Here is a 17,140-nt window from a genome sequence, read left to right as displayed (position 1 = left end):
CTTGATACCATATCTATCCACCGTACTCCTGCAGTGGATCTTGATGTCCCGTGGGTGAACTATTTTAAGTCTGCATTTTCCTGGTCAGTGCCCATGTTCCTGCTCGATAGTATAGGCCTCATGTACCCAACATAAGTCTTTGCTCTCCGAATCTAATAGGACTTTAATATTCTAGTTATCTCTCTCTATTTCATCCATGCTCCAGTTAATCACTTTCTTACTGCTTCACAGTCCAGTGGGTCCCATAGGTAACAAAACTGCGCAACTTCTAAGACATGCCTTTCACCACACGGTTCTTGATTCTCGTCTCTTCCTGGTAACCAGCCTCGAGGGATCCAAGGAATCAAAGGCCTTTGTGGTTTACAAATTTGAGTGTTTGGAAGAGGCATGTAAGGCTCTTGATATACTCTGCACCGAGCACACTGACAACCTTAAGGACAAGACTTCAAGCCTATCACAACAGTGGAATCAACCGCCAAGATGTCGTGGATGTACATATTAAGAAAGCGCTTCTTAATAATTTAATAGAGACACATTTTGTTCACTAAGTGGCTAGCGAAGGGCAGCTTTGTTCTTGAATGCCCAGGTGTCTTAAGACTGTTCTCCCTTCCAGCAGTAGAAAGTTCCACTGCAAACCATTAGGAACTAGTCTCAAAATTTCTTTGCTGATTTTCCTTTTACTTGGGATTCTATCTAAATCTTTAATTTTTACTGAACTCAACTATATACTGAAGTGTGGTTCTATTGCAGATAGGCCTATATTGTAACCCTGCAGAGGGTAATGTGTTAATAGCTAAAATGGTCTTCGGCAAAGGAGAATAAAATGGAACAACACATCAGTGATATTTGTCTTTTCCCTCAGTTTTAGCCTTGAGAAGTGCATACTCAGAAATTTAAAGAAGTGCTTTTTTAAAATTGTGGATGCCACATGAGCATCAGCATTCAATAGGAATATCTATCTATCCACCTACCTACTTGTCTATCTAGCTACCTATATATATGTATATATGTGTTAAAAGTCAATTCTATACTACTGAACAGTGCTAGGGAACTGCTTATGGAAAGGAGTCCATACTAGGCTGCAGGAATGTGCCTGTCTCCCAGATAAGTGCCAGTGACCATTTACAACCATTCTGCATTCCATTTATAACCAATGTTCTTATCCCACAACTTTGAACCTACGTCTTACGGTCATTCTCTGACTTCTTGCATCACTTCATCTACTGTATATATATGTCAAACAACCATGGGGACATGACACACCCTTCTCACAGGCCGATATTTGCACCAAACCTTTCACTCACATATGCATCCTGCATAAAAAATCTTTAATTGCTCTAGACATCTTATTTTCTATGCCTTACATTCTTAACACCCACCATACACTTCACCTGTTAGGCTAAGTGATGTTATGCCCCCATAATTCTTAGTTTCCTCTATTCTCTTTTCCTTTATATCTTGAAACAAATATTCCTCTCATTAATTCCATCAAAAATTTTCCTTATCAAGATATAAATTACACAGCCAGGTCAGCCAATCAGTTACACTTTCAACACCATACCACAACATCTCACTTTCAGTCCCACCCAATCCTTCAGCTCACATCCACATCCTTAGTAGTCGCTCCCACAAGCATTCTCAAACTTACACTAACCCTTGACACACACGAGTTATTCAGCTCTGCCTCTTTTCTATTCTCCGCATTCAACAAATCTTCAAGGTACTCACTCCACAGACCCAAGACTACATTCACTTCATACAGCATTTCTCTGTTAATCTCGTTCATCTTGATATCTCTTTTCGTTAACCTCTCTCTTCTGTTTTTACTTCTCTGCGGAACAAATTCTTATTCTCCCTTCTATTTTCATTACTTGCCTTCTTATTTTTTCACTTTCTTTCTTACTACCCCATCCATCCTGTTGTAACCTTTACAGGATCTTTTCTTTTGTCTAGCAATTCCGCCTCAAAATAACATCTTTTTCCAGTAACGAAACTTCTCATCCCCCCACCCCACCTCCTGTATAGCAAAGAACTCATTCCCTCACCCCCACCTCCTATATAGCAAAGAACTTGTCCCCTCACCCCCACCTCCTGTATAGCAATTCCTCTTCTTAACTCCCTACATCCACAAATACTCCTTGCTTTCACTTTGACCCCAGCTTGGAATTTTACAAATTCCTCATACAGTCCTTCCATCTCTGGGTCCTTTTTTGTAACTTCTATTTTCTCTTTATTCACTTCTCGTTTCATTTTTGTCTGTCTACCGACCTTTCTCCCTCTCCTCTCCAACTTAACGGTCATAAATATCATCGTCCACCTCACAATTAATTACATTTATCAACTTATTCCTCCATTTACTCTTTAACACCGAATCTGACAAACTCTGTTCATTACCATACAATCATCTTCATAAACAATCTACGACCAACAATCAAACTTCTTTCCAAATATATTTCAAAAAAGCTATCTTCATTCTCATTTGCTTGAGGAACTCCATGCGTATCACCTTCTCTTTTTCTGCTACCTAGCTGAGTATTCAAATCTTCCAGCACCACCGTCCTTTGATGCTCTCCAAACATGGTCAGGCACAGATTTACTCCAAAAATAATTTTTCCACTCCCCACTAAAACTTTTTTCCATATACCATACTCAGTCTTACCTATACAATTCTCAAACAGTCACACTCTGTCTTTCATTTTCGAACACACTGCCTTTTCACCTTTGCATCACTAATTTCCAAAAGTGCAACTTTCTTACCTTTAGCAAATCAACTGCTATATGTTTATTTTCTTATAGAATATATGCAGGTACATTCAAAGCCCAAGAACTTGATGTTTTACGTTTTCTCCGTTTTTTTGTAATATCTATATAAATGTGGCATTGCAAACTCCATGCACCGGCCATCTGAAAACTTTTACACAATGCAGAGTGGTGATTATAAGGGCACTATGTATGGGTGAATTACACTCAGTATTTGTAAAAAAAAAAAAAAAAAAAAAAAAAAAAAAAGTACAAATAAAAACCCGTTCTTAAGGCATCCTTTAATCTACAGGAATCACTAAAGCTTTGAGCCACAATGGGCTTCTCCTCAGACAAAAGTATAAGTATATACAGGAGTCTAACTAAGAAAGTCAACCAAGGTAAATATAAAGATCACTTAAGTCACGCCAAACTGGCCAGTCAATTTCTCTTCAACATCTGAAGGGTTTATTACTCTCAAAACGCATGTTATGAGAGTGCCAAGTTTATATTAGCCACCATTCAAATTCATAAGACCATTTTATTACATAATATACCATGGCAGTATTTGATTAAAGAAGTAAAACAGGTAACAGAAGGAACAGCGTGGGTTTAGACCACAGAATGCATGAATCAGTTGCTTGTTAAGGCACAGTTAGGTGATATGTGTGAAAAGAAAAAGTTCATGATAGAGAGAAAATGCATGGAATTGAAGATAAGTGGTTAAGAGCAATTACACAGTTTTGTGATGGAAGTGTCAGAATATGTAGACAGAGGAGTGACTGGTTTGGTGTAAAAAGTACGTTATATAGCTGTGGCTACTATGGCTACTAATGTAGATAGAGGAGTGACTGGTTTGGTGTAAAAAGTATGTTATATCTATGGCTACTTAATATCTTTACGGCTGAAGCAATGCAGGAGGTCAATGAAAGATCAGTACATACAGATACAAAGTTGTGGGACAACAGAGTATGGAATAGGTGATGTATGTAAATGACAGAGCACTGCAAAACCTAATAAAAGTTTGAAAATGTTGTCAGTGGGAGAAAGTAGAAAGGAATTGTGAGAAAGGTTAAGGTTATGAGGGTATGAATACAGATATGGAGGGTAGAAGAATGCAAGTGGTTGATTACTGCAAGTATGTAGGAATAAGAACAATGCCACAAGATAGAACGAAAGTCATATAGGTAAAACAAGGCAAGAAAGGTAGTATGGCATGTGCGAAAAGATTATGGAGGACTTGGAGTGTACAGTATATGGAAACTTGGTTGGGAAGTATGAAGGTGTTGATGAGCCAACTCTCCTTTATGAAAATGAAGTGCGGTGTTGTACTTGATCAAAAGTAAAAGGTTGAAACTGTAGTGAAGGGCTGTTGTGGAATATGTGACATAAGAAGGGCTGAAAGAGTAAGAAATGTGGAATTATGAAAAAAAAAACAAGAAATAACGTATACTAAAGGGAAATTCGTAAAAAAAAATGTAATAAGGATTCAGTGAAAATTAAAAAAAATATAGCTACAACTTTATTTTAATTTATATACAAAAAAATTAACAAAAGAAAACATACACATACATATAACGTTTATAAACATAAAATATCATTAACAAACAATTTATCAACACTTATGAGGAAAAGCCTGCAACCGACAAAGAGTATCATATCTGAAAGAACCTATTTGGAGCATCTACTTAGGAGGCAGGTTAAAATCAAAATCCGTTCTTATCACAGAAACCAAGAAGACACAATGATCATGAGAATGCTAAAGATAATAATAATAAAAAAAAAACAATAAGGAGACTCCTCAAACCAGAAAAGATTTTTTTCTGTTACCAAGAATAAGTTATAAAATTTTGAACGAGCTTGACAACAACAAAAACACACACACATACATATATATATATATATATATATATATATATATATATATATATATATATATATAGTATACATTGTATATATATATGTGTATATATATAATATATATAGATATATATTCTTTGAATTATATATATATATATATATATATATATATATATATATATATATAGTATACATTATATATATATATGTGTGTGTATATATATAATATATATATAGATATATATTCTTTGGAAGCTTGAATTTCAAGTCAGTGGCCTATTAAATCTTGTTCCATATGAATAGGGTTCATCTTCTTAGTGTTATATATATATATATATATATATATATATATATATATATATATATATATATATATATATATATATATATATATATATATATAACACTAAGAAGATGAACCCTACTCATGGAACAAACCCTGAGGGCCACTGGACAATCAACTTCCAAAGAATATGGTGTTCATATATATTCTCAGCAATTCTTTTGGGATGAAGGTCTCAGGCCCATGTCCAGCTCCACCATGACTGTGACTCCCCATAAGCGACTGAACACTCTTACGCCTACAGTAAAGAGGCAACGTTAGATCCAAAGGCGCGTGCCAAAAGGATTCTGGCTCATTTGGGATTCGAATCCGGGACATTTTTCTGATAAAGCGTAAGTTCTAAATACTACATACATACATACAGCATGCATATAAACATATAAATTTATATATATATATATATGTATGTATATATATATATATATATATATATATATATATATATATATATATATATATATATATATATATATATATATGAGGTTGCAATGAAGATGCAAATGAAAAGATGTTGTCCAAAATAAATGCATTGCAAGACTGATGGAGTGAGTATTTTGAAGATTTGGTGATGGAGTGGACAGAAGAGAGGCAGAAGTTAAAGACACTGGAGCGAAGGGGTAAGTGCACCTTTGTGGAAATTTCTGGGCATAAGTGAAATTATGATCTTGAAGAGTGAAAAAACACAAGGAGTTTATGGGTTGAGAAGTGAGATATTGCGGTACAAAGGTCAAAGTTAGATTGTCTGGCTGACCAGGGTGTGTAAGGTATGTCAAGAGAAGCACAATATTACTTCATATAGCAGAAAAGGTATGAGGTGGGATTTTGATATGAGTAAGACATTTGACAAAAGGATTAGTAATGGAAGAACAGTGTGGCTTTCGACAAAAAAGGATGTGTGGTTCAAGTGTTTGCTATGAAATACTCGTAATTATGTAACGTTTGAAAGATAAGGGAAAAACAGCTCTACATGGATGGCATCCAAAAACCTTATGATGAAATTGAGAGAATGACTGAATCTGAAGCAACGATGTTATGTATCCGAGTCTGTTTTTAACATCTTTATGGATAGGATGATGCAATTAACCAAATTATAAAAAAATTTATGTAGTTGCAAACTTGGCGGATAAAAGACTAGTCATGAATGGAATGTAGAATGGCTCATGTTTACAGATGATACAGTATTGATTGGTAAGGAACTGCAGAAGTAGCGAGTTTGAAAATGTTCGCAAGAAGTGAGTAAATTTGGGCAAGAGCAAAGTTATGAAGGTAAACAGAAACGATGAAGATGGAGCAAGGAATGTTTAATATGGATGGTGGAAGATTAAAATAGGTTGATTTGTACAGGTACTTGAGAGTATGAAAGAAGAGGTGAATCGCAAAAGACGTTACGCAATAAAGGTAGCAGAGTACGTGCAAAAACCTGGAAGATACCAGGAATGCAAATGAAAGAAAATAGTTGAAGCTGTTAACTGTAACTATTTGTATAACATATATAGCACAAAAATAGAATATGGAATAATGTAGAAGTGTTAAAGAGATTAGTGTAGGTGAAAGAATGGATCAAAAATTTTGTGTATGTTTTGTTTGTGTGGAAAGAATGGAAGAGGATAGGCTACGGACAAGTAGAATTCAGCAGTTTTAGAGATGAAGAAAACTTGAAAGTCCAAGACGGGTGGCACGAAAGAAGTATTAAAATTGAAAAGGACTTGCCTTAAATTCTTCTGGCAAGCATGACTTACTGATGATGACCCATCTGTGTAAATGGATGAAGTGGGTAATATTGCGGAAGTTTTCATGAACAGGGTGGGAGACGACAGTATTCACTATTCGGCAGTTTACAAATAAATGTTGTAATGATCATTGTTTCGTTTTTTCTCTACTGCCACTTACTGTTGAGGGTAACAGTATAATATGTATATATACATGTATATATCCTGTATATATGTGTGTGTGTGTGTGTTGTGGAAAGAAGTTCGGAAGTAAAGGACTATGGATCTTGTGGATCTTGAAATAGCCGAGGCAAATGTTTATCAGACTTCAAACTGGGTCTGTGTAAAACACAGTAATCTACATTTTGTGATCCACTTGAATACACGTGATCTGAAGTAAAAAATAAATTACATCCAGATTAGGATGCTCAAGCTGATAACAAAGAAGACAAAAATACGCTAGACAGATTTGAAAAGATCAATCACAAAGGAGGAACGATATAAATAGCGATCACAGATTACGTTTGAGATAAAACGCTCCATCATAAAGTACTCAGGAGTGACGGACACAGCACTAGCCAAACCTCCTCATGTCCATTAGAACGCTCTGCTAATTAGCATCCGGACCCTCTCTGCCTCACGCACGCACCGCTAAATAGCACCTACATTTACTCCTGGCTGTCTCATCCAGGTCACACAAACTGGGGAAGCATCTTGCTATATCACAGCTCGCCTGACAGCCGGGAATGTCCTGTATCTAGTGGAAACCGGTAAATGGGGTCCGTTATTTGTGAGATTCCACTGATTATGAAATGGCACTGGCGGGAGGGGGACGCTTTTTTTTACCCTGGCGTCATCAACAACGGTGATTAATGCAACAATTACAAGCATTTAAGGCCACAATGAAAATAAGATTGATTAACCTACTTTATATTCTGACAAAATATATATAGTAGTTACTATAGGTATAGTATTTCGATGAAGAGAAATTCTCTTTCAATCAACGCAATGCCCGAAGTTACTACCCGTCTCTCTACCATCTAAATTTCTCTCAATCATTTACAAAGTTTCCATTAACTTACACACCAAAAAACAAAAGCAATGCCATTCAAAGGTAGGTCATAACAAAACCGAGTATTTTCCCATGCTGCTTACACCAAGAATTTCAAAAGCTTCGGGACGACATCGAAAGGGGAAACTTTGCACTTGACGTATCGCCCGGCGCAGTCTCCGTTCAGCTTGCCATGCAGTTCGGCCTGAAGGTACGACTTGTAATCTTCGCTCTCTTCCGGGTCCTCTGGATGGCCGACGATCGAAGCTCTGGAGTGAAGAAGTGAAGAAAATGTTTCTCAAGCGAGCTAACCCAAGTTTTTAGGTGATCTGAAGCGAGCTAACCTAAGTTTTTAGGTGTTGGTATCATTTTCAATGTTCAGCGGCCGTAAAAGGGTTTCTTTTGACAGGAGTAGTTTGAATTGGCCCTATTCAATTCTGCGGAAGTATGCTTTGATTGTCGTTAATGACCTCTTACGTTTGTTTCTAACGAATGTCGGCCCTTCGTGAATAATAATAATAATAATAATAATAATAATAATAATAATAATAATAATAATAATAATAATAATAATAAAATAATAATAATGGTGAACAACCAGGCATACATGTACAAGTTTTCTATGGCAAGTAATTCAAGTGTCCGCATTTCGGAAAAACGTGACAAATTTACATCTTAGCACATAAAAAACGAGTCTTGATGCTAAAGAATATTACAAAAAAAAAAAAAAAAAATTCTGTGCGATGCACACAGACGGAAGTAGAAAATAAAAACCAAGAGTTATTTGATGAGACGTGCTTACGTCAAAATGGAATTGATCATCTCCCCGACGAAGCCCTGGTCAAAGGGCGCCTCCGCGATGTCGCAAATGGCTCGCAACAGACAGTGCCGCCCGTGGCCGCCGACCCTGAAACAGATCTTCCTTAGCGTCTATGTATAGAGCATATATAGACTATATATAGAGCATGTATAGACTAAAGTGAGATGTAAATGTAAGAACAGTTGAAACTAAACACAGATTAAAGACAAAAGAAAAATATGTCAAGGGATGATTTGTTCTACACATTAACTCGTAAATAGATTAAATGGACATACAGTCACCAGGATTCTTCACTGTGGGCGCCAAATGTGATGCTATTGCTCATATGTCAGCTAACTAGTTTATATATATATATATATATATATATATATATATATATATATATATATATATATATATATATATATATATATACACATAATATACTGTATTATATAATATACTGTATATATATATATATATATATATATATATATATATATATATATATATGTATATATAATATAAATATACATATATACATACAAATATATGTGTGTGCGTGTGTGTAAAATTTAGTTAAACTCCCAAAAGCACGAAAATTACATTTATATAGCTTTCGAAGAGGCCATCTCCCTTCCTTCCCAGAATAATAAATCTGTATACACAGCGTGTTTGTGTGAGTGTATGTGTGTCTGTTTGTGTTTTTGAGTATGTGTATGGTTTTGCGTGATATTAAAGATGTCTTTAATTCTTTACTCCCCTATTTTCCTGTCTCAACACTTCCCGTGGATGGCTGCAGATAGATAACACTTTCACTATTCTTCTCTCGTCGAGAATATGAAACTGTAATTAAATTCATAGTTTCAGGAATACTCAAACACTATTAATACTGATGAGAGAGAGAGAGAGAGAGAGAGAGAGAGAGAGAGAGAGAGACTTACTTTTCAAAAGCTCCTTCGAGACCTTTATAAATGGCAGTCTTTTCCCTCCGGGCTGCACTCCGGGGGCCGTCGGGAATCCTGGCGGTGCCATTGCTGTTGTCGAGGGAATTCTGGTTGAAGTCTTCGGAAAACACGTAATCGGGACTGCCTTCGAGACGCCTGCCGACCAAAAAGGGTGCCGGAAAGGGAAGCCTGGAAGTAAACGCCACCTGCCACTTCGCTTTGTATTCGGAGTAGGTGTCGTAAGGGAAGTTGATGGACCACTTCAGCTGTTTATGGACAACGAGGAAAAAGAAGAAGAATAAGAAGAGGAAGAATAAGAAGAAGACGAGGGAAAGCATTTTAATGATACGGTCTCAAGATGGGGAGAGTTGTTAATGTTGTTGCGTAGGTTCCTTTAACATGCATTAATCATGTGAACGCCTTTTTTTTTTAACAGTTTATTTCGTAAGTTGCACAGGTCCTTCATGTCTTCTCAATCTAAACTCATTGTTCTTGTTAAAGAGTACAGGTATATAACTGGTTTATTTAAATACAGGTATATAACATTTATTTAATTAATGCATATTGTAAACAGATACATGCATACATACATACATTATATATATATATATATATATATATATATATATATATGCGTGTGTTGCAATACGACTTACAGCAGGGTTTCTATAAAAGTTTAATAATTGCAAAACATTTCCGAAGAACTATAAAGATTCAGCACCTTAAGGTTAACGGCCTGTTAATCAAAGCTTATTTATCGTAGTCTAGTCGAAGTTATTCGAAGTCAAAGTCTGGAGACGAATAAAAGAATAATGTGGACGTCAGCAGTATAGAGACTGTAAGCCAACACCGAGTGTAGTTATAATAATAAGAACTAAAAGATCCTGATAGGGTAGTTGTGGCTGGAATGATATGTGTAAATGGTGGTAGAATGATATGTGTAAATGATAGCAGAATGTGTAAATGATGGTAGAACGATATGTGTAAATGATAGCAGAATGTGGGTAAATAATAATAAAATGATATGTGTGGATGATAGCAGAATATGTGTACATGATAGCAGAATATGTGTAAATGAGGGCAGAATGTGTAAATGATTGCAGAATGTATGTACATGATAGCAGAATGATATGTGCAAATAATAGCAGAATGCGTAAATAATATCAAAGTGATTAATATGTGTACAAGATAGCAAAATATGTGTATATACATGATAGCAGAATGATATGTGTAAATGCTAGCAGAATGTGTGTACATGATAGCAGAATGATACGTGCAAATGATAGCAGAATATGTGTAAATGATAGTAGAATGATATGTGTAAATGATAGCAAAATGATATGTGTAAATGATAGCAAAATGATATGTGTAAATGATAGCAGAATATGTGTACGTGATAGCAGAATGATATGTGTAAATGATAGCAGAATATGTGTAAATGATAGCAAAATGTGTAAATGATAGCAGAATATGTGTACGTGATAGCAAAATGATATGTGTAAATGATAGCAGAATATGTGTAAATGATAGCATAATGTGTAAATGATAGTAGAATATGTGAACATAATAGCAGAATATGTGTAAATGACAGCAGAATATGTGTGCATGATAGCAGAATGATATGTGTAAATGACAGCAGAATGTGTGCATGACAGCAGAATGATATGTGTAAATGATAGCAGAATATATGTACATGATAGCAGAATGATATGTGTAAATGATAGCAGAATATATGTACATGATAGCAGAATGATATGTGTAAATGATAGCAGAATATGCCGGATCACAATGCGGGGAAGGGACTGAGGTCGAGGTTATCGGTAAACGAAGTTATTCAGTTAGTGGGTATTGGCAGCAACCCTAATGAGCTGCGTGCTTGCTTTAACACAGTTCGTCAAAACTACAGCTTTGTTCTAGATATTCTAGGAGCGTTTTGAACATTATCTCACCATTCTCTTTTTAAATGAGCTTAAGAACCGGTGGTCGCAAAAGGGAGTTAGAAAAGTTCAGATCTCGTTAAGGTGTCGACAAGTAATATGTAATATAGAGTCCAGGCCAAAGGCCAAGCACTGGGACTTACGAGGTCATTCAGCGCTGGAAAGGAAATTGAGAGTAGGTAGGTCTGAAAGGTGTAGCAGGAGGAAAACCTCGCAGTTGCACTATGAAATAATTGTTAGGAGAGGGTGGGCAACAAGATGGAATAAAGATAATATGAATGGAGGCACAGTAAAAGGAATGAAAGGGGTTGCAGCTAGGGGCCGAAGGGACGCTGCGGAGAACCTTTAGTAATGCCTACAGTGCACCACGTGAGGTACACTGACGACACTACCCCCCTACGGGGAAGGTGCCGATAAGGTCAAGGCAAATGAGGCGACATCTTCTAGACCGCATCTGATGACGCAGTAGACTATATTGTACCATAGCAGTTATTGTGCTGACTTGGCTGGAATGTGAAAATAAGACCCAGAAGTAAAAGACGAAGAGATGTGTATCAATAACAATCATGAATATTTCATCTGTCAGGTCCGAACTGACTGCCCTCCTAACATCTGAAAAGACGTTTTCCTCAATGAATAATTTTAAATGATCAAGCAGTGTAATGAAACTGTCCTCGCTTATTCCGTTCCGAAGGCCCTCGACGGCTGAAAATTCTGAAACTGGAATCGAGTTAGACTGAGTATCTCATTAAACTCGTGTACTCTAGCATATGCTTATCCTTCTAACGGCGACCTTTAGACGCGTATTCCGTACACCATCGCCTGACTTGCATTATCAGAAACAGGGTATGGCATTAAAGAGGTATTCATCACGTCATCACATGGATCTGATCAGGAACATGATTTTCCGGTGACACTTACAATTGTTAATCGTTGTGTTCACGATCGTCCTGATCATTTCCGTCCTTGCCCTGACAATAGATTAGGACTGTAAACCTCCAGATAAACAAGTTTTATACCTAAGAATTCTGCAGAGGTAAATTTAACATATTTTCACAAAGAGCTGAATCGCAGAAGGCGCAACTTCAGCCACCCAGCCTAATATACTTACACATGCCCATCCACACTCACCTCTATCTTGCACGCAACTGCACTTCATGAACTCCACGACCTTTCATTCTAACATCTCTGCCATCCGGTGAATCTATCTCCCTCTCTTTCTCCCTCACAAAAACTACCTAATTATACACAAGTTTTTGTACCCAATCGTCCCCCATTCTCTCCCTGTGACCAGACCATCTCAGAACACTCTGATCTATCTTTTGTCATACCTCACTTTGGGAAGACTTCGAAGAATCAGCGAGAAAACTAATTAAAACTTGACTCATTTCGTAAATTAAAACCTAACTATATTGTGATATAGAAAAACTATGGAAATTAATGTTTAAAAGTTCTATAGTAATAAAAATAAATTTCCTCGAAGGCCCTAGAATATTTTGGTGGGGTAGAGAATAAACGGAAGGTCAGGGAAAGTTACTAAATTGAGTGCCATTTAATAATGCGTAATGGGCGGTATACTGCTCTTTGAATTCCATCTTAGCCTACTTTACCTTTTTATCAATATTCATAACGTTACAAAAAATAAATAAACTAGGTCAGGTCTCAGACTAAGCTAATAATTTTCTAGCGTCTTTTTTGTAATTTTGATTATATCACTCTATTTGGTCTCCCTACTTTACATTTTTCCATGCAAATATTTTTTTAATACCTTTTATTTTTATTCTCATTCCTCTTCATTTCACTAACATAAAAGGACAGCTGACTTAATCCTTCCATGCATTTTAACATTTATTTCAATAGATACAAATATTTTCTTTGGAGCTTTTTTTTAGATATCCTGTTCTGTGATTAAAAATTATCCAACCTTCAGAAATTATAATTACGACCACATGTATTTTCGAATCATCCACTGTCTTCCTTAATGCATCCGAACTGACATTAGTATTTTATTATTCCTGCCTTTAATTTACCCTCATTTTCAATTTTTTCCTTACATAACCAATTTAAAAATCGTTTTAAGTTCTCTGCAGCTTCCCTCCAATTTCATCAATTAACACTACATCATCAGGCGAAATCACTCAACACTTTTTCCTCTTTTTTTTCGTGAAATCAGTCCTTTCTCTAAGTCCTCTCATGACTCCCCATCTATAAGAATTATAACAAACAATGTTTTGTGCCCGCTTTTGCACCCACGACAGCAATTCAGGATATGAAGAGATGAAGAGCTCTAGGAATTGATGGAATTGCAAGGAGGATACTGTAATAAAAAGGTAAATCTGATTATGCGGCTGACCATGGTGTCTAATGTAAATATGGAGGAGGTAAAGGTTCCAAAGGAATAGGTGAGAGGCATAATCGAACCTATGTATAAGGGCAAATATAACACAACAGGAAAGGAGTGCGGTAGGATTAGACTGAGGAAGTAAGGCTAATATGTGAAAAATCAAAAAGGGAAGAACATTACCGGTTTAGACAAGGCAAGGGGTTGTGTGATGAGTCTGAGAGTCAATGAACTTTAAGAGTCAGAGTCGAGTCTCTTGACATACCGTTGGTGTTATAGCGATACATCATTCGTGTTCTTCCCTTTTTGAGCTTTCACCTATTAGTCTTACTTACTCAGTCTAATCCTACCGTACTCCTTTCCTGGAATTCCAGGTTGAGTTATATTTACCCTTTTACATAGGTAAGATTATGCCTCTCACCTATTCCTTTAGAACCTTTACCTCCTCCAAATATACAATACATTAGACACCCACATCAGCCTCATAATCAGATTTACCTTTTCATTACAGTACCCTTCTTGCAATTCCATCAATTCCTAGAGCATTTCATCTCTTCAAAGCCTGAGTGTAAAAGCGGGCACAAGACATTGTTTGTTATAATTCTTATAGATGGAGTTATGAGAGGACTTAGAGAAAGGACTGATTTCATGAAAAAAAGAGGAAAAAGTGTTGAGAGATTTGGCGTGATGACGTAGTGTTAGTTGGTGAAATTGGAGAGAAGCTGAAGAGACTGTAAAACGATTTGTAAATTGTTTGTGTAAGGAAAAAATTGAAAGTTAATGTTAGCAACAGTAATATAGTGAGGGTGAATTGAAGCCAGAAATATTCAAATATTAATGTCAGTTCGGATGCCGTAAGGAAGACATCAGATGATTCGAAGAGATGAATCACAGAATAAGGAAAGCAAAGAAAGTAGCAAGATATCTGAAAACAATAAAAAATATATATATATACAGTACATGTGTGTGTTTTTACGGTATGCACGAACTTACTGTAGTTAAATAAATCTGTTATTTTCCTGTATTATTAAACAAAAATATAGAGTTTATAAATGATAGATACAACTTCAGTTTACATAAATCATATGCAGATGCAATGTGGAGGGTATGCAAAATTTATGACGTACATAGATAGCATTTTTCTTTTTATAATATATGTGAAGCAAGTGTTGGAATATGTAGACATGAGTGGCTAGTATGGTGTAAGAATAAATGGACAAATATATAAAGCTAACCATAAAGTCTTCGACTTCATTCAGTACATTCATTTAAAAAACACGATTTTTTTGCCAAAAATGCTTTCAATGGTTTGGGTCAAATTTATGCAATATTATTCAAGTAGGTTTTAGATTCTTTACAATTAAACTATTTTCCACATCACTGCATGCCTTGCATTGCCACAAGAAAAATAGAAAAAAACTGACGATTTATTACTGAAAGTTAAATTAATTTTGATATATTTCCTTTCTCATACTTTCCTAATTTTTTATGCATTATGCTTAAAATGTCCTGGCTTTGTCACGTACTGGTGCCTCATGTCTTCGTACTTTGCTACTTTAATAGATAAATAAATATATATATATATATATATATATATATATATATATATATATATATATATATATATATATATATATATATATATATATATATATACTGTATATATATATAATTTATATGAGTTGAATCCTACCTCCATGATGCTACTCGCTGGCAACTGAATAAACCTCCTCTTTCGGGAATGCACGTTATTGCTGGTCCCGGACACTAATTCCTGCAGCCAACTCCTGCCTACTGACGTACTGGCCGTCGTCTGGAAGTCTCCCGCCTGCGTTTGACGGAAGCGGACGATAGACGCAATCACGGCTAAGAGTACTGCCGGCAGGTTCATTGCTGGAAGAGTAGGCGCTGCGACTTCTTCGCTAACTCATTCAAAACTGATCGGGGTTGGCGACAGAGCTTGTCAGTGTGCCGTGTACAGTATCGTAGGCCACGGGAGACTGGTTCGACGGACCAGTGCCAAGTATATACGGCGACGCCACTTAATAAGCATTCTTGATGTCACTCACACTGGGAGAGGGATGTTTTGTCCCTTCCGTATCTGGAGCAGTCATACCCAGCACCATGCTCTTGACTCCGCCTCCTCAATATTGGCCCCGCCTATTTCTGGATACTGTTACCTTAGTTAACAAAAGCATAGAAATTTCTCGCTCCTGCATATCTTGAGGTTTTCTTTAAAATTTTTCAGGATTATGAAAATGATAGTTTTTCCACGGTAAATCACACAGACCAGGATGGGATAATGGACTGACATATTTATTTTTAATGGGGAATTCTTAATCAGAGAAAAATAAATTACCATGAATTTACAGACGAGCAAGCAGTCTTGTGTGTGTGTGTGTGTGTGTGTGTGTGTGTGTGTGTGTGTGTGTGTGTGTGTGAGAGAGAGAGAGAGAGAGAGAGAGAGAGAGAGAGAGAGAGAGAGAGAAATATTGCCCGTCCAATACTGCACTACATCCATATGAATATACCATCCTGACGCCTCTGAAGACTACCGAAGCAGGATAATGGTTAGGAAAGTGTAATAACGAGATTCTCCGTCGCCATAAAAACGCCATGCAGCTCTGGGAGTGTTGAAACGCCGTTATGTATGGGAGAAAAGCTGGAATAATAAATAATATCAAAGGCTGCCCGATCGCAAACCTAATAATTTACGAGTCAACTTTCGGAAGGCTGCCCTGGGAATATCTATCATGAGGAAACAGCTGGAGTTCTATTTCTTAACCTCTGGAGGCCATGAAGCTGCCATTGCCTCTTTTGCGTGAGACAGAATAGAACAGTATATAGAATTTAGGCCAAAGGCCAACCGCTAGGACCTATGAGGTCATTCAGTCCTGAAAGGGAAATTGAGAGTAAAAAGATTTTAAAGGTGTAACAGGAGGAAAGCCTCGCAGTTGCACTATGAAACAATTGTTAGGAGAGGGTTGAAAGTAAGATGGAAGAATGAGAATATGAACGGAGGTAGAGTAAAAGGAATGAAAGGGGTTGCAGCTAGGGGCCTGTGGGACGCTGCAAAGAACCTTAAGTAATGCCTACAGTACAGTGCACTCTTTTGCGTGAGGATTTCAGGAAGGTCACTCGAAACTGGAGCAATTTCCATGCGGCTAGCTAGAAACAAATCGCAAGAAATTCCCATCTTGTAACTCACAATCCTGCTTTTCGGCTCCGAAATTGTCATGAAATTGACGACCTGATAAGCTCAATGATATTCCCGACCCTTAATGCAAGTTGGCGTTGAAACCCGAAATTCCAGTATTGATAATGGTAATTTCGATTGCTGATTGAAAACTTTAATAATTTAGATTAAATTCTTTTTATTCCCATTTACGTTTACTCTGCTGAAGCCATTATCAT

At 36.6% G+C, this 17,140-nt stretch overlaps 1 protein-coding gene across 1 annotated transcript; it reads right to left on the bottom strand.

Annotated features, from left to right (window-relative positions):
* Positions 1-6,039: 6,039 nt before the first annotated feature.
* On the bottom strand, positions 6,040-15,823 carry LOC136840200 (uncharacterized). The gene is made up of 4 exons (XM_067106700.1): positions 15,420-15,823; positions 9,446-9,714; positions 8,505-8,609; positions 6,040-7,971 (listed from the first exon to the last, which is right to left on the bottom strand). The coding sequence occupies exons 1-4, from the start codon at positions 15,615-15,617 to the stop codon at positions 7,803-7,805; spliced, it is 741 nt and encodes a 246-aa protein (XP_066962801.1). The 5' UTR covers positions 15,618-15,823; the 3' UTR covers positions 6,040-7,802.
* Positions 15,824-17,140: the final 1,317 nt, after the last annotated feature.

This window comes from Macrobrachium rosenbergii, chromosome 7 (assembly GCF_040412425.1).
Source record: "Macrobrachium rosenbergii isolate ZJJX-2024 chromosome 7, ASM4041242v1, whole genome shotgun sequence".
Taxonomy (NCBI): domain Eukaryota; kingdom Metazoa; phylum Arthropoda; class Malacostraca; order Decapoda; family Palaemonidae; genus Macrobrachium; species Macrobrachium rosenbergii.
Note: the sequence above shows the minus strand (reverse complement) of the source record. Positions and strands in the feature narration are given on the sequence as shown.

What these genes read in the sequence shown, in the direction of transcription:
- LOC136840200 (XM_067106700.1), bottom strand. Translation starts at nt 15,617, where the DNA reads ATGAACCTGCCGGCAGTACTCTTAGCCGTGATTGCGTCTATCGTCCGC. An exon ending in CAGCGAGTAGCATCATGGAG is followed by an intron (nt 9,715 to 15,419) that starts GTAGGATTCAAC and finishes GTCCATAAACAG; the next exon opens with CTGAAGTGGTCCATCAACTT. An exon ending in CTCGAAGGAGCTTTTGAAAA is followed by an intron (nt 8,610 to 9,445) that starts GTAAGTCTCTCT and finishes GATCTGTTTCAG; the next exon opens with GGTCGGCGGCCACGGGCGGC.